The 20,154-nt window shown below is 36.8% G+C and overlaps 1 protein-coding gene across 1 annotated transcript in view; it reads right to left on the bottom strand.

Moving 5' to 3' along the window:
• The window catches only part of TDRD9 (tudor domain containing 9), a 69,092-nt gene that overhangs the window by 17,515 nt on the left and 31,423 nt on the right, over positions 1-20,154 (bottom strand). Inside the window, exons 7-21 of the mRNA XM_041402566.1 lie at positions 18,926-19,090; positions 14,477-14,577; positions 13,602-13,660; positions 10,612-10,663; positions 10,374-10,458; positions 9,585-9,642; positions 8,919-9,023; positions 7,130-7,227; positions 6,636-6,767; positions 5,865-6,027; positions 5,718-5,781; positions 5,118-5,181; positions 3,576-3,620; positions 2,072-2,125; positions 374-490 (exon numbers count right to left, since the gene is read on the bottom strand). Of these exons, the coding sequence (XP_041258500.1) occupies positions 374-490; positions 2,072-2,125; positions 3,576-3,620; positions 5,118-5,181; positions 5,718-5,781; positions 5,865-6,027; positions 6,636-6,767; positions 7,130-7,227; positions 8,919-9,023; positions 9,585-9,642; positions 10,374-10,458; positions 10,612-10,663; positions 13,602-13,660; positions 14,477-14,577; positions 18,926-19,090 (1,362 nt within the window). The remainder of the gene's footprint in view (positions 1-373; positions 491-2,071; positions 2,126-3,575; positions 3,621-5,117; positions 5,182-5,717; positions 5,782-5,864; positions 6,028-6,635; positions 6,768-7,129; positions 7,228-8,918; positions 9,024-9,584; positions 9,643-10,373; positions 10,459-10,611; positions 10,664-13,601; positions 13,661-14,476; positions 14,578-18,925; positions 19,091-20,154) is intronic.

Raw genomic sequence — 20,154 nt, 5'->3', positions numbered from 1 at the left:
AAGAAAAGCACTGCTAATCAGTCCAAATAAGACAAGTAATTTAACTGGAAATTAGACAAAGTTGAAATAGCTAGACATGAAATTCCCTGCACCCCCTCCCCACTATCTAACCAAGCCAGTGTTCAAATAAAACACCTCGAACAAGGGATAATATAATTTTCAATTAACTAACATTAACTGTCCTTCTACATTGCCAATACACTGCCAAAAATTGGTTTTTTTCCTACCCAAACTTGCTACATCCATAGAGGATTTTGGAAAAGAAGTGTAATACTAGTTAATCAATATTATGAATTGAACATTATGAAAATTGATATGAAGATTCAACTGCAATTTTTGAAAACAGCATCTCTCTATGACAGTAAAGCATTACCTGCAAGATGAAGCGTTGTTTGCACACATATTCCTGGTCCACAGGAGATGGCTGAGCTTTAACATGCATGTTAAACGCACTGACTCTCCTTTTCAAGTTGTGAAATAACTCTGCCACCTGAAATTTGATCTCTAAGTTACATTTTAAAGGAATCAAACCCATCCACAAACTGAAATAAAATGTTAGTTGAAGTCTGAAATAATTGGGCAAACTAGGTTCCTTTTTCAGGTGACTGGTAAGCATTTCACCAATATACTGCTCAGCACCTTTATGTTGGAAAATAATTTCAGTACTGTGACTCAAGCAGTGTTCCCAAAATCTCCTTATAAAGAACTTCTCTGTAGTCACAAAGCATACTGCACATATATGATACAGGGCAAAATTAGGAAAAGAACTGAATTAACCTTTTACAGGATGATATTCTCTATTTAAATCATTTTAGGTTTGTAACTTATGAGGTAAAAATCTTGCTAGCAACCTGGAATTCTGCACCAAACTGCAGCACTGACCATGGTGCACCCTCAGTTTAGCAGACAACTCTGGTTACTGTGAGAGAGATCAAACTTATGCCCTCCAGCAGAACATACTTCAGCTTTCCATCTTCAGCATTTCCAAGAAACTCCCACAAGCAACCACTGGTCCTCCAACCAGAGAGAGTGAATGCTTTCACTCTCCCAGACAGTTCTGGAGCAGATGTACTAAGCACTGTCCACACAACTTCTCTGTAGCTACATTTTCCTTTCCTTCCAGCTGCTGGCAGTTTTAGCACACTACCAGAACAACCACTGCCAGAAAGGAACCCCTGTGACTGACTCAGTTCTGCAAACTCACTTCCACACAAGGGACTATGAAATTAGGATCTTTAAGTGCAGCAAATAAAAGCCACCAAATCTCACTAAGTGTTAAGGTGACCATTTTAAATTAAACTCATATTATGTCATGCACAACCTCTTCCAGCATTATCTGAAACTGAGCCAAGAGAGGCTGCCATGTGAGACTGATCATTCCACTGTCCATTTTACAAAATTTGCTTTTCTCTTTTTTTTTGTTGTTATCACATCTGCAAGTCATAAAATTGTCATTTCTTATCCAGATGGCTGCTCACTATCAAATTCTATTTTTATTTCCTGTGCTTTTTGCACACAGGCCCTGCATTGCTCATGCCAAAGGTGTGAGCTGGTGAAATAACGATCAAGGCCATTCAGCTGATCAATTACTCAGCAATCTTACTTATTTTCTCCTCAATATATCAAATTAAGCTTGAAGCCCATTGTGATGCTGAGTTTTCATTAATTGCTGCAGTAATGTTAGCAACAAAGCCCCAGGGATTCTCAAGTCCAGACCTCACTATATAACTATATTTGCTTAGAGTATTCCCAACCAAAAAACAGAAGTCATTTAACAACAGGCAGCAGTCACATAACAACCAATGATCTGAGTAACCTATAAAATTAGCAAACAATACTGCAGGTTTCTGAAAAATATTAAAAATATTTTAAGCAGTTAATAATTTAACCATTCTGTTTATCATAACAAAATTCCTTTCAACTAAACTCATAGTTCATTTTAAGAAAATAAACTCCTATATATATTGATAGATATGTAACACAGTAGGTTTACCCAAGGTTTTCACATTTACAGAGAATGAGGAAAGTTAAGTCCTTCTGCTTATAAAAACTATTACCTATTTAATCTTACCTCTTTGATCTTGTTTATATGAACACAATTAGATCGACCCCACTCAAGCTCTTCCTGAAAAACAAAGTTATAATGTTTTTTCTTCTCCTGCTAGTAAACTTTAGCTCACATTCTTCTGCGTGGACACAATAATAGCTACATATACCAACAGAAGAATTTAATCACATTTCACAGCTTTGCACTCATACTAAGTATTGTGACATGCATGAACATGTAAGACAGTTATGTATTGGTCTAAAATTATACTTTGGTTATCACCAATGCAGGTGTGGGTTATCTAACCTTTCCATTATCAACCCTCACGTCCAACTGCTCTGTGCTGCTACTAAAAAGCCTACTTTAATATTCACATCTAGAGAATCACAGGAATGCTGTGGTTTGGAAAGACCTCCAAGATCCTCAAGTCCAACCACTAACCCAGCACTACTGTGTCCAGAACCAAACCATGCCCCCAAGTGCCACACCCACACGGCATCTGAAGAAATCCATGGACAGTGACTCCACCACTTCTCCATGCAGTCTGCTGAAATGTTTTCAGCGAAAAATTTTTTCCTAATTCCATTTTAAACCTCTCCTGCAACTTGAGGCCATTTTCTCTGATTCTATCACTTGGGAGAAGGGGCCAACCTCCAACTCAACCTCTTTTTGGGCAGTTGTAGAGCAATAAAGTCTTCCAGTTCCCTCAACTCCTCTCTCTGGAGGCTTGTGCTCCAGACCCTTCTCCAGCTCCATTGCCCTCCTCTGGACATGATCCAGCACCTCAGTGTCCTCCAGTATTTTCCACACAGGACTCAAGGTATGGCCTCACCAGTGCCAAGCACAGGGGGGAAAAAAAAAAATCATGGCCCTGGTCCTGCTGGCCACATTACTGCTGATGCAAGCCAGGACGCCACTGGACTTCTTGGCAATCTGGGAACACTTACAAAAACTCAGAACATCTTTGCATGCACATCTTTATCAGAGAGTCTGGCCACCCTGGCTACTTGTAACTCAGTGTATGTTATCCATTGGTGATCATAAAAGATACTACACTCTGAAAGAACAAGGGAAATAAAAAAGGTTTTATCTCGTACACACTAAAGGAGGACTGGGGGCATGCTACTGGTTTTTGTGACTGATGCACTTAAACATCTTCCATCTTTCAGGGTTTTCTGAGGGCACAGAAATCTGTGTATTTAAAAAAATAGATACTTCTGCACAATAAAAGCGTTTCTTTCAACTACAGCTCAATTTCCCTTTTTAGGTTGAATTTCAAACCCTCTGGCCACTGTTGATTCATCTGTGGAAGGAGCTGTTAACATAGGGAATTGTCTTCAAGTAACTGCACTGGATTCAATTACACACTTTCTCGCAAAGCCTAGCCTATTTATGTACACAAAGTCATAATTATTACAAATAAACACTGCTAGCAAAAAACTTCTTTCTTTTCCTATTTACTATGAAAATAAAATACTCCATCACTTAAGTCACCAATGTTGAATAGAGAAGAAAAATTTTAACTAACCTTGGGATTTCTCAGCTTCCCTTTTTCTTTGAAGGCCTGCCATGCCTAAGAAAAAAATAGTGTAGTATTCAGATACAAAATGTAATGCTTCAGTAATAATTATTACAAATATTAACATGACATTTATAATTTTAAAGGTTTTTTTTCATATCAACACTGAAGGTAGTTTTTTAACAACAGGCTGTCCACCTGGCTTTATGAGAGGAAACGGACAGAGTGTTAAAGCACATGCAAACGTCCACAGATTATCAGAACAATTTGGATGCTTTAATTTGACACTGTAATAAAGTAGATTACTTGCAAAGCCATTCTTTTTTTCCCTCCTTGTTTTGGGACAAAAGCAGTGAAATTACTGATTCATGTAAGTTCTGATACAAATGTCTCCCAGAAAACAGGGCTGGTAGAGAAATTGAAACAACCAGCATATTAATGAATATTACTTCATTATTAGGTAGCTTATGACAGATGCCTGCAGAATCTATTTCTAGTTTGACAGCAAGTCACCTCATAATACAATAATCCAGTTTACTGGGGACAATGACTACATGCAAGGTTGAATAGCCAGACTGCATTTTCCCACCTTGATAGGAAAGAAGGAATCCAACCTAAATCAAGGAGTTTGGAAACAAACTGTCCTGAACTTACCTGTTCTTTTCTGATACTCAGCAATTCAAAACAAAGATTTCACATCACTCACACAAAGAGATACTTCACTGGAAGCTCTGTCTGAATGTTCATATTTATTCTCCAGGAGAACATATTGTTTTATAGAAACAGCATCTTCAGATGAACAGGTGATAATTACCAGGTGACAAAAGGGAAATGGAAATATGTAACAGGACATAGGGAATTCAGAAATGATTATTTTTGAGCCTCAGGATTAGTGGGTGCATGTGTCATACATGCCCATGTGTGTTTAAAAAAATTTTAACAGCAGACTAGGATTAAAAAAAAAGTCAGTTTTGATTGAAGGGCAACATGCTCAAAAAAAGGAGAATGAATTAAATCAGCAGCTGAAGATTACAAACCACATCAGAGCATGCATTACAGAAAATGTTGGAATTTGAACAGCAAGTTCCTCTAGCAGAAGCCTTTGCTGTGCTGTATCAGCTCTGCCTCTATCTGGAGGAACTGACCCCTGTCCATGGTACTGAGCCACCAAAGAGCCAAGAGTACCAAAAAATAACATTTAAAGAAAACCATCCCAAAGCCAAAGCTAAGAAGTTTCCAGAAAGGTAATCAAACTCATTCTGTACCAGAATTTACTAGTCCAAACTGCCCTTGGTTAAAAACAATCTGCAAACATCACCACATCTCTGGCATTTCATTTTTCGCTATTAGAGACAACTGAAACTTCACACAGCTGGACCTAGACTGCAAAAAACATCGATATGCAGCTGGACCAAGACTGCAAAAAACATCAGTAATGTGAAGTTTTTAACAACTGCTAAGTAAAAATGCTGCACTGATCCTACAAAAGTGAGAACCTTCATGTTGGTCTATCAGATTTCACTGTAATCTAAGCTGCAACGAAAGACTTACCCTAAATGCATTCAGAATTGCAATACAGTCACTCCTACTATTCCCAGCAAAAAACATTTTTTTCCTGTCAATACAAACAAACACTATTAGCAACAATATGTTTTTCAAATATTGCATGTATTACACAGCTCAGTAATACCCTCCATGTCTTTAATAAACATGATCAATACACTTCTTGTAATTACTTGTTCTTATTCATGTCTCCTCGCTGAAGGAGATGCTCTGTATGAGCAGGATAATAACAAGTAATTGTCCTTGCTATTTAAAGAAGCATTTTAATAGGCATTACCACATGAGAAAGGCAAAGCTGAAGAACCAGCCTTGTGCTCAGGAAACAATGAGTTAGCTCTGTGATTTATGTTCCCAAACAGATTCCAGTGTCAGCTACTCGGAAAAGATTCTTTGTGCACTGCTTGGAATTTTAACAGAAAATAAGACTCATGACACAGAAAATTATATTGAGCAGTCCAGCTACTTGGAAAAGATTCTTTGTGCACTGCTTGGAATTTTAACATGACACAGAAAATAATATTGAGCAGTCAAACCCTGCCCTCTGCTCTCAATTATAGTTAGGAAGTTATAAAACATCTGGAGCACTACCTGTATGCATCAACATGCTTTTTGAAAGGTACTGCAAAAAAATTCCGCGAAGACAGTGTTGCAGCTACAACAAAAACAAATCAAAATTAAAACCTGCAAACCAACTGGTTCTAGAGAAATGTTCTCACATGTTCTTCTTTCAGTTACCTATAATGAGGCATTCCTCTAAGCAACCAAAGACATGCCCAAGGACTATCAGTTTTCCAAGATGCAGGTCCACTGGCAACTGTGTCAATATCGTTCCTAAGAAAGTCAGCTCACCATCATGCAGATCATCTTCTGTTCGCACAGAGGTTGTAAGTGCTCCAAGCTAGAGAAAGCAAAATGTATTCAGTTGTAAAAGCTGACTAAGTAAACCTAAGACAGGTTTTAAAGCCTGGTACTTTTGAAACCAAAGCTACTACATTTACTGGATATAAAAGCAATCTACAAATGATGCAAATATTATCTCTTATGCACTTTGGAAAAGAAAAAAGTTTAATGCAATGAAAATTCTCCCTTATCTTTGTAACTGAAAATCAAAATCACTATCCACCTTGTACAGGTGAGAAGGATATCTTCAGGCTGACCTCTATAATTATTACGTTTTAGAGTCTGGTTCTTCTCTTACTCATAAACAATGTCGTTTACCAAGGGGTTTTTTTTTGTTTATTTCTGTTCTTCCTCACTACAGATTCTAGTCCTCAGAGAGTATCATTACTCCCCAATGAAATTACAATAGTGATTTATAGATGTAACTACAGAAATTATGCTCAAAAGCATGGAAACCCAACAACAGACCAAGGTGTGAAAGACGTTCTAGACACAGTTCATATCTGAGGTTCCAGTTAAGACTACTGCTACCTTAAATACAAACAAAACCACTTATGCAGTACATTCCTATTACCTTGATTTTGACAACAGTAAAAGGAAGCCTACCTCTTTCAGCTGAAGTATTGTACGTTCAATGTCAGCTACACTGGGTGGAGAAAGAGCTGTTGCCAGCAAGGCTTTTGGTTCCCCCATATCAAGCTTCTTTAATTTTAAGACTGTAGATCCTAATGGACAATGCTGAAGGGAAGACAAGATTATTGATATTCTACCCTCATGGTAAGTGTGACAAAGTGTTTTACATGAAAAATTAAGTTTACAATTCAGCAAAATCTGAAGTCAATTATGTACAACAAGGGCTTGTTTTCTTTTGAATAGACTGCTTATTTCTAACCCACATCAATTTTACCATTATAATGTATCTCCTTCTATAAGGAAACTATGTGGAATGATCTTCATCAAATAGTTATCAAATTGAATTCTAGTCATTGCGACTAGTTATTAGTAAATATTCCAATCATCTTCACAGAAAGTAAAGCAAAGCTTATCTGCTATGACTACATGCATTAAAGGAAACCTAATCCTAAACCCAAAAGCCTTACCAGCATCTCAGGTTCTGACTTCTCTGGAATACAGTCTGCCCAGAAGTCCTTGCGTATGAGCCTGTAACAATAGCCTTTGGAAACACGTCCAGCACGACCTTCACATGAAAGAACAAATCACCAATTTGTAAATTGCACAAGGTTTTTCCAAACCCATCCATCTACAAACCCTCTGGGCAGCTGAGCAGCACACGACAGCTGATGCTGCAGGCTGAGCAGTGTTCTGCTCTCTTGCAGCAGACAAGCCCAGAGGACACAGAAGGGTAGGACAAAAAAATTTTACTTTCATAGGAGCAGTAACTAACAAAAGAATTACATAACTATTTCACTCAAATACCTCTTTCACGTAACTGCCCTCAAATCAACAGCCATTTTTCTCAGTTGAACAGGCATTTCCTGTTTGACTCTATAGCTAGAAAATAAATCTTCAATATAAACAACTTTTAAGCTACAATGATAAAACAGCAAAACGTCTTTATGATCTACTATTTACAGAACACACAATGACTCAGAAGTCTGTCTTCATAAATCCAAACACCATTCACTTTAACCAACTAAAGGGTACTCCTCTCTGTGGGATACTCCACTAGAGAATCAGACCACATTTTTAAGCCACATGCACAACGAGCCCAAGTCTTCTACACAGAATGCTACTTCTGCTACATTGGCTGATTGCTGTGACCTCTGCTGACCTGGAAACAAATGGAAATAAATCTATATATTGCAGCTCATGGGCTCACAGTGAGGTCTTGAAAGAGGGTGGCTTCTGTAAGAAGCTGCTGGAAACTTCCCCCATATCTGACAGTGCAAGAGTGTGAGGAAGAAGCAGCAGCAGAGAGAATGCATGATGAACCGACCACAATCCCCAATTTCCATCCCTGTGTACCACTAGGGCAGAGAAGGTAGAGAAACTGGGAGTGAGTCCAAGCCTGGGAAGGAGGGGAGGGAAGCTGTTTAAGATTTGGCTTTATTTCTCACCACCCAAGACTGATTTGTTTGGTAATAAAATTAAACTAATTTCCCCAAGTTGAGTCTGTTTTGCCTGTGATGGTAATTGCTAAGTGATCTATCTCCCTGTCTTCATCTCACACCCTGAGCCTTCTATCACCATTTTTCTTCCTGTCCAGATGAGAAGAGAGGAGTGACAGGGCAGGTTTGGTGGGTATCTGGCACCCAGCTGTAATTGTAAAGAGTTCATAATACTTAAAAATTACAGTCTTTTTAGATCTGAAGATATCACTGCTATTAATTTATTTAGTATTATTTTTGTCTGACACTAGAAAGATTTTGATATTTAAGAGGACTGTCTTACTAGAAGAGAATCTTATTTATCTTATTTACCCTTGTGCTATGAACACTGGTGTAAACTAGAAACACTGCTGTGGATATTACAACTCATTAATAGTGACATATACACATGAAAGTTCCTTTATCTGCTGCAGCTCACAAGCAGTTCATAAATACCTAGCAGTTCATATTCCCCCTTTTCAAAAATGGTCTGTGATAAAAAAATTCCTATTAAACACCAAAGAATCCATGGTCAGTGGATTTTAATATTTTTCAATAAGATACAAAACATTCCTCTGCAAACATACTTGAGAAAAAAAAAAATCATTCATACAGAGGTGTTTAATCCCATTTTTTATACCCTGACATGGTAAAGATTTATCAAGTATTAATGGCCAAAATAATCTGGGTTTTTTTACTATTAATACAAGAAAAAGCAACAAAGAATTGTTCATGAAGGTCAGCTTCTAAAATTCCTTTGCATTACCTACTGTCATCTTACCTTTTCTTTGATTACAGTTTGTCTTAGATGCCCAGCAAAGCCTCAAATTTTGGTAATTAGTTTCCTTATCGCAAAACAAAATTTTAGTTAAGCAGAAATCTATCACTGCAAGTAAGAAAAAAAAATTCCTCATGGCAGTGGAAAGAAATACACAAGAAAAATCTGTATTATCAGAAAAGTCTGAATAACTTGAATAGCAATAAAAAGAACATCAGATGTAAAAATAATCAGACCCAAGATATTCTGAATACTAATCAAGCTCCTAACAGATCTTAGTATAAAAATAATAAATCATTGTAGATGGCAGTCCTTTTTTAAAAGGCAATCATTTCTGCATTTAGAAACTCTGTATGAAAATTTGCTTAAACTGATGTGATTATTTCAAAACATAGTCAGAATGTGATTAAAAATCTTAACTTGTGATATGAGGTCAGGCTCTGCTTGTTACTGCATTGAAAATTACCCCTTAGTGAAGACTCAAACCCACCTCCCACTCAGTAGCTCTATTTGCTCATATATTCAGATTTCTCTGTTGTGAAAGAAATAATTCAACATGCCAACAGCAGTGCTTTGAACAGTGACATATCCAGGAGACCAAACCCAGCACAAGTATGGAAAATATTACAAACACAACATATAGAGTATTAGAAGACTCAGACAACTTACCATACTTAACATCAGGAACTGTTACAGAGCTCTCAGCTACATTGGTAGCTAGAATAACCTGAATTTTGAAGCAAAAAAAGAGCAAGGAATGCATAAACAAAAAATTACTTCCATTAATGTTTCTACTGAAAAATCCAACTTGCTATGAAGAAATATAACTGCAATGGCAACACAGCATTTCTGCTCTGCATAGTAAAAAAAGCAATACCATGCAAGGACAATACAAAACCCCTTGTATTTTCTTGTTTTGAGCTCCAAAAAGCATAATAATGTAGTGTAGCATTAGGACAGTGTAGAGGAAGAATGGAAATATTTCCTTGTGCCTTTGCCATAAGGAAACATCACACAATTGGCAGCAATAGTCCCTTAGTAATAGCAGATGAAAAAAAAACCAAGGCAGCAGTGACAATGTGGGGCACACAGTGGGACAGTCTCCCACACTGGGGCACTACTTTGCTGTTCAGTGACACCAGCAGCACTGCCCTGTCATGGAGGTGCAAGAATCAACATGCACAAACCATTCTGAAGGATAAAAACAGCAGCAGGCAACAGTTTAAGGGTAACTTCCTCAAGGCTAATGCACCTCTCTTGAGGACTGCCCACCAGTTAATACAACAGCTTGGTAAGAAAGGCCATCAGTTTACACACAGAAAAACTGAAGTTCTTTGTCCTCATACAATGGTTTGAGTTAGACCAGCTAATATTACTTAAATACACTATTATTTGCTATTAGCACTCTAGCAAAAGGTTTCACATGCTTTAAAAAAGTAATGATTTAAAAATATTTACTTTTCTGTAGCCAGGAACTGTAGCTGAAAATACTTTACTTTGTTCCTCCAATGTTGCACATGCATGAAGTGGGTAGACTTGCCACCTAAAAAAACATATTCATGAAATATTTACTAATGCAAGAATATTAAAGTTGATTACACTTCTGTGCTAAACCCTGTTATGCACCTAAAACTCATACAGCTGAAAGACTCATATTCAGGTTTAACTGAATTGAAACAAATGTGGTCTAACTTACCTTTGATATTTATCTGAGAGGCATGAGTGCATGTATCTTATTTCACCTAAACCTAGGGAAAAAGCAATCATAAGTTTAATTTTTCATTTTAGTCATCAGGAACAATTCAAAAATATCTACTTCAACTATTAACTGCCTGTCATTATTACCTCTTTTTTACCATAGAATAAAATGGTAGAAGAATTAAACAGCAAACATAACAACAAAACTCTGAAAACCAGTCAATCAATTTTTGAAGAACCATTTGGCATTAATTTTACACTTAATAAAGATATAAAGGCCATTTGACAACATTCCGTTATTAGTCCTGGTTTCAGTTTCTTACAACTGACAACACATGCTGAATATCTGTCTGGTTTAGGCTAAAATTGGGTATTTCTGCCAAAACAAGTTCTTTCAGAGAACAGGGCCAAGGGAAAAAAAATACCTATTTCTGTCTTAGCCATCTCACCTTTGGCCATTCCAGTGCCCATTTTCTGGGACATGCATTTCACATCTGCCAAGAGAAATCTTATAACTGAGGGATTTTTTCTATTTTCCTGAATACCTCTACAGACATAAAACCTTTCTGAGAAGCTTAGTTTACTTCTTATTGAGACTTCAATTCCAAATTTTCAAAAACCTGTCCCAAAGTGGACTTCCATGGAGGTTGTATTTACAATTAAAAACAACTAAAAGAAGTTTGATTCATGTTTGGCAGAGCAGACTCAGCATCATCACTGTTAACAGAAATTATTAGTCAGTCTAGTAATTAGTGACTAGACACAGCAGGACCTATCTGCTGACCAGTTTCAGAAGTCACAAGAGCTGATTGACCATGACACCTACAGAACACAAGGATGCCACCAGGAGACAAAGGTCTCAGAATGAAATGGGAACCAGTAACACAACCTCTTTGGCAAACATACAAGGACAGTAAGGAGAGCAGGGCATGGAGAAGTGCAGAAGAAAATATGGAACAGACAAAAAATTAGATCAACACCAGCAGAACAGACAAAATTAGATCATTGGGAACATATTCATGCATGCATGTTAAGAAAATTACTCTACAGTTTAACATGGCACTTTGTATCACCTGTTACCTACAGAGAGACAAGTTCTGGAACCAAAGCAGAGGTGAGTACTGAGGAATACTTATCTATACAGAATCAGACTTAGCATTACAAAAAAAAAAAAAAAAAAAAAAAAAAAAAAAAAAATTAAGCAGTGATCAAGACAGGCAATTAGAAGGGAAAACATGGCATCCTATTTGAGAAAGCTGCAGCTCCTTTTTGAATCAAACTCTGCCCCATCACTGAGTTCCACAAAGACAGTGGGCAAATATCACTTAACAGCATCCTCAGCACAGCACTGCTCTTTTTGGCTGCTGCAGCACACTCAACTTGACAAGTCAGTAGGAGTGTTATTTTTAATGTTCAAAATGCTATGTAATCGTTAGCACTCAAAAAAAAAAAAAGCAGCATCTCAAATCAACTTCCTAAATGTGGATGTTAAATGTGTAAAAATAACCCAAAGCTCTGCCTCAGTGTAAACTGAGGGCTCGCCTCCCCTGTTCTCCAGCTCTGTATAAAACATTTGTGAGGAAAATGTCAAGGGGTGTTTGCTAATCCTGTGTTCAGGATCAGTCTTGAGTATCCAGTTTAAAACCAGACAAGGTCAAACACTGAACAAATAAAATACAAACCTGAGTGTACCAGATTATTACCACACAAGTTTCCACAAATTTACCAAATGTATTTAAACAAAAAAAAAAAAATCAAAACAAAATCAAAAACCAAAATAAAACACCAAACAAACAAAACAAACAAAAAACCAACTCAAGATGAAAGATAAAGATTTAGGATTGAAAATGCTAAGGAGTAATTTCAGACTGAAATGAAGCCTCAGAGGGGCTGAGAAAGTAAAATACACCAGGCAAGAGGTATGCCTCAAGAGGCCAGAGGCAACAGATATGGTCTCCCCTACCTTATTAATCACAAACTGGAATGGGCATTACATTGACACAATGAAGTCATTCCTTCTATCCATTAACTTTATAGTGAATGTAGTTCCAAGAAAGGCAGCTCTAATGCCATTTAGCTAGTGGGAGCATTCTCCAAGGAAAGCTGCTCTGCATGTGCAGTGTATCTTTCAGCTGGTGTGCTGGGATTCCAGCCCCAGCCCTGGCATGCCTATTCCTAAGCTCAACGCAGTAAGGAGATGACATTCATAAACATTTTAAAGAGTTAGGAAGTCCTGGTAGGGGCAGACTTCACTGTGTCCAAGGGACAGCTGCCCTGGACTTCAAGGTGACTCTCCACTTGAACACAACCAAATCTTTTCCAAGTTTTCAACTAACAAATGTTCAGCACCTAAAGTAAAAGAATATTTGAAACCACCAGGTTAACAGATCTATGATGTTGAGGAAAACTACTCTGCAGGCTAGTTACACTGCCTCTAAAGTCCAGCTAATGAGTTTAAATAAAAATGGCAGTCAAAACAAAAGCCTACAATAATTTCTGTGCAATACAACTTAGGTTTTAATCCTTAAAGAAGACTACATGTAAAGCCAGTTTTCTCATCAATAACCTCTATGTCATCATGTGTACTTTTGAGCATGCCAACCACACAAACCAATGTACATGGAAAGAAAAACATGAATGTGAGCTTTTACAACAATTTAAATGAAGACCACACTATATGCAGATAAGGAAACACCTCTAAAAGAATCCTAGGAGCTTCATACAATAATTAATAAGTGCACTAAAAAACGTAGCAACTGCATTTCTGCGGTTCAACTACTGAAATAATTTTATTATTTTAAAAATACCTAATATCTTAATTTCTGACTTACAGCTTTTCCAATTATTGCCACAATTAAACCAGTTTCCAAGAAAAAATGCCCACAGAGACCTCATTTAAGTATGTGTTTGATAAATCCTGGAAGAAGTGCCAGAAGAAAGTTCATTAGGTGACAAATAACAAAGAAGAAAGTTAAGACACATACTCACCTGGCAAAAACACAAGCACGCTGCCACGTTCCAATGTGCCACTCCAGCTCTTTTTCTCCCTAACAAGAAAACACAGCTTCATTAGTTTTACAGTATCAATCTACCTCATTACCCCAAGTTATTTTATTCTGGAAGAACAAGCAGAAGTGCACACTTTTTGTAACATGCATTATTTAAACTTCTTGAAGAAATGAAATTTCAACCATTATTTGCAACTTTGCTTTCTGAAAAATGCAAGATATAAACACTAGAACCAGAGCAATAGGTTTAGTGTTTTTCTTCAAAACTATGACAAAACGGAAACATTCTCATTCTGCAATGAAAATAATCAGAATTAGGTTACCTAACACACAGTATTAGCCAAAAGTGGTAGAAGTAACTTTATTACATTTTCAGATATCACATCTGAATATCACATGTAATATTACATCTTCAGCTACTAAACATCAATTTACAAAACACACAGAACAGCAAAATCCATTATTTCACATGACATTAAGGCATTAAACAGCCAGTGAAAATTAATGTCTAGCTTTTATGCTTTTTTCCCCCAAGAGATAACGTATGTTTTAGGCTCGAATATAAAGTAGTATCATTTACATTTATATAATTCTTGATATAAATACTCCTCAGCTCTGGTCTGCAGTAAAGAATATATTTTCCATACGACATGGCTGCCTTGAATAGTCACTCACGCTTCAGGGCATGAAGTACACTTTAGGAACACTGGGTACAAATCAAACAAATATGTAAAATAAAGGCAGAGATGCAAGTAAAAATTAAGTTTCCACTAATAACTAGGGACTCTGCTGCTGCCTAATTAGATTCTCATTTCCCCAACAGACACTGATTCCAGACCCTGAACTGCATCTTACCTATTGCTCTTTTCCAACTCATCAAATGACTGAATCAGAGACATTGCCACTTGGTACATTTTCGGTTCCATCACTGGATCCCCAAGGCTCTCACGATGAAACTGTTTGGATAAGGAGGTAATGAGGTTAACACAGCATAACTGGCTAAAAGACTGTAGTTCACATATGTATTTCAATTTCTCAAGTGCTTGCAATTCAAACTGATCCAGTACAGAAGAAGTAACTTCATCTGATGCACTCATTACCTTCTAAATAGAAGAAATTTCTAAACAGAAATTTTTCTTCAAGCATCCTACAATTTTAATGCTGAAGACATACTTCTGATATTTACCTACTTAAGCACCAGCCCACCCCCATTCATCTGCAGAACATGCTCCTTATCCTGAAGTTGTCAAGCACATGGGAACTGAGCAGATCTCATGGGAACAGGATGACAGGGAGGAATTTGTGTAGGGAAGGTAGAGTGCTTCTCACAGCTGCTGTTACACAGATCTCTCTACCTGCCTGCACATAAACCATGTACCTCATTCTCCTTTAAATTGATTTTGCATTTAATGGGTTTTGTGGTTTTGGTCACAACCTGCCAAATAATTACTGTTCTGCTGTACTCAACAGAACCATGGTGATTCTGTCTACATTGTTTTCCAGCATTCTGAACAAACTCAGTATTTAAGAACACAAAACTTTAGTATTTAAGAACATAAACCATCAAGTCTTCAGAGCAAAGACAGTAACTTAATCACTTTTCCATTTTATGCTTAATGAACTAGACCTGCTATGAAGAAGGTCTACAGCATTACAAGTTTTTCTCTTGTAGGGAAAATAGCTTTTGATCATTGCTCACTTTTCACTCTCAGAGATTCTCCTCAGTCTAGTGTGAACTCTTTACTGAACCAAGTGTTTCAGAGAGCTAAAATCACAGACCACTTAACTATCTGCACTACTCAAATTAAGTTAGTAATTTTTCTACCAGTTTCCCATTGTAAAGGGAGCTCATAACAATCACAAAAGCACAGCTCCTAGAACCAGTCTGGAAACACTGATTTACATCAGTATTTGCTTCTACAACCTCAGTCCTCAGGCTGATTAGCCCATGAGAAACCTTAAAAACCTTGATTGTTTTCTTCGAAGTGATTTTTGCTCCAATATATGTGAAAAATCTAAGCAAGTTATCTCTTCTGGGCTGCTCCAATTTAAGATTTTTTGGTTTATACTATCCCTGCTTAAATAACTGTCAAATTTGTCTTTTCAATTTTGCTACTGATTGTACCTTTAGTATTCTCTAATACGACAAGGCTTCCACATCACTCCTAAAAAAAGGTAACAATGTGACAAACAGCAAATCCAAACCCCAGTCAGACCTGACTGAAATAATACAACATAATCAGAACTGCTTTTGACAGCAGATCACTACCTTCCATCAGGACTCTGACTCTAGTTCCACGGACATGAAGGACTTTTTACCTTTGCAAGCCAAAAATGGGTTGCATTTTTGAATTTTGCTTAATTTCTTAAATTTGCATTTCATATCTCGAACACTGTACAGAACAAAAGGCAAACATTTACACAACTAGCTTTAAAATTGCCTATAGATACAACCTTCATGCATTTTTCATTAAACCTGTGTTTCAATGATTCCTTGGGGCTTAGAGGTTGCTGGTATGACAAAATCATTATTCTGTTAAACATCCAGAACAACGTGTTTATCAAGCCCATTATGCCACAAGAAAAAGAAAGAATTTTTTGTAAGCTTATACTCACAAATTAAGAAGCACACCTATAAATGACCCAGTATCCGGGCAAGGGTAAGCCAGTGCTACACTGAGAAATGTTTCTCCCTTATTTTTATTCATTCCTAAAAATGAAGTAATTCAAGTAGAAAGCTTTATCTTTGGTTCAGCTAGATGTCTGTCTAGCCACAGCAGAGAGTTTACTGCAAACATGCATACAGAAGAAGAATAAATAATGACTGGCATTTCTATTCATCTTCCAAATTACAACAGCATCTATGAACTGACAAATTATTCAAGTCAAAACTAGCCCTAAAAATTTTATTTTCAAGCACAGTTTTAAAACATCACATGCAGAAAGGAGTGTATTAAAGCCAAGAGCTCTGCAGGATTCATGGAAGAATTCTACATCTCTGCAGTAACATCCAATTATTTTAATATTTTTTGAGAAGGGATGAAGATTCACACCTCACAACCAAGAGACAATTACAAAGACCCAAACTGATTTTGACTGAGATGCTTTAAGAAATGATTGAAGATTTATGTTATGTAGTTTTACAGTTATTAATTTTCAAATCAAAAGTTAACTTGGAAAAATTCTGTTTATCTAAAGAGGAATGACTGCATTTACTTTTAAGTGCTATGTTCCATTATGTAAATTTTACAGGCTTTTATAGGTGAAAATAAAACATCAAGAATTAAAGCCTGAAGCCTGTACCTCAGGCAGTTATCTAACTGATTTAGATTTTAGCATGATGAAAGATGTGCCTCAGCCTCCATATGGCAGCATTAACTCATTAACTGTCTTAATACTCACATTCCACTTTCATATTATTAGGATGTTACACAAACCATCTTAGACCTTCCACATTTTAGGTTTTTTGATTGTAACTACTATTTGGAGAAAATCTTCACACACAGCACCATAAGGAACAAGATCAGACAAAAAAATCAGTGCTTTAGAATTCAATGTCATCCTTTTTTTAATACAGACATAAAAGAAAAGAATCAGGAACACTTATGTGCTTCTATTGTTGCCCTAAGTCACAAGAAATACCCTGGACAAACACAGTATCCCCATCTTGCTGAAAAACAGAATGGCTATAGTTAGGACAACACAAGATAAAGAATCAGATGAAAATTTTAAATAAACATAGAAAATATAAAAAAGTATAAAAAGGGCTAAGCACTCAAAGCAGTTCCTTTGTAAGTGATCTCTGAGGCGAAAAGGTGTGCAAGTTGACATTAAGCTCCAAGTGCAGCTATGACAAATCAAATTTGACTGAAGGAAACTTCTTACTCAATTTCCTGGTTATCTTTTTGTTGTCATCATCAAAAATCTTTTACAAAGCCCCATGTATTACATAATCCCCTCCCTATTATCTGTGATACTAATGTAAAAATGCTGATGGGCCAACTGCTATAAGCAGTGAGTTTGTTTCTTTGTTTGCATTAGAACTCCAACAGTTGACAGCCTTTTATTTTACCTTGCCTGTGCTGAAGCATAACCAATGCCAATATGAACACATATTGCTTATGTGTACAGCATAAGCAATTATTTTGTTCTGGGCTTCCTATTTTATTTTGCTGTTTTATTTTCTGCACAACTGATGGATGAAACCTGAATAGTAACAGTGTGTTTCCCCCACTGGTACTTTTTTAAGTGCATGTCCCAAATCCTTCATTGTAATAACATTCTAACAGTGTTTTGCATTATCAAAACTGACTAATAATTACACCCACATCCCAGTTATTTTTAGACTGGGTATCATAATACAGGCCTGAGTGCATTTGTTGTACTCTGCTTTAACCTGTTTATGTTGCCTTGAACCATAATACTGAAAGAGCTCGCTCAAGTGAATTCCTACACAGCTGTTTTTCAAATGTAAAACAAACTCCTATTATAAAACCACAGAAAACAGATCACATATTTACATTCATTCCTTCATTATCTGATGTCTACACAGATACCTGCTGTAATGTCAGAAACCCTAAAAACAAAATATACAAAACACATTCTGTGCAGCTTATGAGCTAGATTGATAAAGCAAACATATCTTCAGCCACCACCTACTCTCTCCTTAGGCATCAGAGAAGCAGTTCTCCAGCACAGCCCTCCAGGGATCTGAGAGGCATCAGTTATTTTGATGTGTTTTCATTACTCAAAATTAAACATTTGCCATGGTGCCTTACATGGTTACATCAGAAAAAGGCTCAAAACTACTGCATAACATATCTGGCACTATTAAAAAAAAAAAAAAAAAAAGAAAATAACCAGGACAGAAAAATAGTCAAGCCTCAGCTGATAGAGAAGCCAACTTGATAACATCAAAGTTCTAATCAAAAATGATTGTTTTCTCTTAATTTCATAGCACTTTCTGCCTTTGATATATAACAACATGAACCAATCCAGGAAATATTTCCTGATTTTGTCAGCTATATTCAAACAGATCTGTACATCTATTTATGTTACTTTCCACAATTTTACACTATTCATTTTGAATGCAACTATCAAACAAAATGGCTCATCCTACTGAAACGTTTCTGTTTCATGAAAGAAACTACTCTGCTCATAAGAAGACTCGTGTTTTATCATCATCTACTAATTCTTAGCTAGAATTGCAATATGAAAGTGGCTATGTCATTTGATTACACAGCTTTCAACTGACTACTCCAATTTCTTATTATGTCAAAAGAAATGAAATTATATTTACAATACCTGTAAATCAAAAATGTCCTTCAAATCATCAAGATAGTATTCTTCAACTGCAAAAGGTCTGCCTTCCACCTTAAATATGCAGACTGGATTCAAGCCATTATGAAGTGGAAGTGCAAAGTAATCAGCTAATTCTTTAGAGTTGATAGAAGCAGACATCAATATTATCTGTTAAAAAATGTACAGCAGATGTAAAACATTAATTTTAACACAAATTGTCCTGTTACATGGGACTCTCTATTTCCTCCTCACGTTAAATGATCTAATTCTGATTACTACAAGTATGTAACCTAAGCATATTTAAGATAATCAAACTAAATGCTTAAGATACTTTAGTCAGCATGTGGACAGAGGCAAGCACCTGTAAGAGAATGGCTCAGGCTAGAATGCCCAGGGCAGACAACATGGTGAAAATTCAACCAAAAACATACAGTACTCTTGATAAAGATCTCACCACCACCCAAACCAGAAATGCTGTAGAACACAAAAGCATCTCCCTTACAAAATGACAGGAAGACAAACTAATGAAAACAACATTGTACCACTGTGCTCAGGCATAAGGAACACATGGAAAGGGCAGGCTAAACCATTAAGTTTTTCAACATGAGCCTGAAAGGAGAAATTTGAAAGGACATAATTCTGCAAATATATGAAATCTGTCCCACTACAGCATGGACTGCCTCATGGCTCAGCACATAGTGACTCACCTATGCCAGGGCAATAGGCTAAATATATCCTTCTCTGAAGGCTGTCAAAACAAAATGCAATCTAAATCTGCAGTTACAGGAAAGGAATATTAAACTATCCCTTCTTCCAGACAATCTCTGTAATCGGGACTCTAATCTGTGTGGAATCCTTCCAAAGTGGAAAGAAGTGACAGATTCTTAACACAGTGCCTGAAGGGTGACATAACAGAACCAAGAGTTTGATGCACTCCTGAAGCAAAAATTCAACAAGCACAAATCACCAGTGGGGCAGATGAACACATCAGAACAGATGGTAATCAAAGAAGACAGTTCAGGATCAAGCAGTCCAAAACCACTTGTACAACACAGGTATGTCCAAAGACCCACTAGACAATACCAAGAACTGTTACCAGTCACTATAGAAACTGCACTGTTTGGTTTGACCCAACAGAGACACTCTTAGTCTCAGGTTTTCCTTCAACAACCCTAACCCAGCAAGATCAACCTCTGAACAATCCAGCTTCTGTTCTGTGATCTAAAAATAAT

The sequence above is a fragment of the Onychostruthus taczanowskii genome, unplaced genomic scaffold, assembly GCF_017590055.1.
Source record: "Onychostruthus taczanowskii isolate IOZ18803 unplaced genomic scaffold, ASM1759005v1 scaffold1, whole genome shotgun sequence".
Classification (NCBI taxonomy): Eukaryota; Metazoa; Chordata; class Aves; order Passeriformes; family Passeridae; genus Onychostruthus; species Onychostruthus taczanowskii.
The sequence above is the reverse complement of the archived record's forward strand: the minus strand, read 5'-3'. Positions and strand labels throughout refer to the sequence as shown.